The sequence below is a fragment of the Dendrobates tinctorius genome, unplaced genomic scaffold, assembly GCF_039654945.1.
Source record: "Dendrobates tinctorius isolate UK_male_01 unplaced genomic scaffold, ASM3965494v1 ptg000029l, whole genome shotgun sequence".
In the NCBI taxonomy this organism is placed as follows: Eukaryota; Metazoa; Chordata; class Amphibia; order Anura; family Dendrobatidae; genus Dendrobates; species Dendrobates tinctorius.
Window position 1 is genome coordinate 6080001 of NW_027361697.1, and position 278 is coordinate 6080278.

A 278-nucleotide genomic window follows, 5' to 3' on the forward strand; every position below is an offset into this window, starting at 1 on the left:
TGCGAACCTTATTCTCCTGACGGATATCCCTGTTGAAGCGGTCCTTCATCGAGCGCCAACGGGTTCTGACTTTGTTCACTGTGATGAAAAAAAAAAAAAAAAAGAAAAAAAAGTAAGACTATGCACTGGAGGCTGTGATCATCCAACTGTGTGTGATGATAGAAACTCCATGGAGTTAATAGCATCACACACAGTTGGGTGATCCCGGCCAAGATCACTGCTGCATCACACTGCATTTAAATACTTACGAAAATCCTTGCGGACCCGGGGAGAGGCGT

The 278-nt window shown here is 45.0% G+C and overlaps 1 protein-coding gene across 1 annotated transcript in view; it reads right to left on the bottom strand.

Annotated features, from left to right (window-relative positions):
* Nucleotides 1–76, bottom strand: part of LOC141086024 (uncharacterized) — a 1572-nt gene extending 1496 nt beyond the window's left edge. The window contains exon 1 of the mRNA XM_073571758.1: nt 1–76. This exon is cut by the window's left edge and continues 82 nt beyond it. Coding sequence (XP_073427859.1) covers nt 1–49 — 49 coding nt within the window. The 5' untranslated portion in view covers nt 50–76.
* Nucleotides 77–278: the final 202 nt, after the last annotated feature.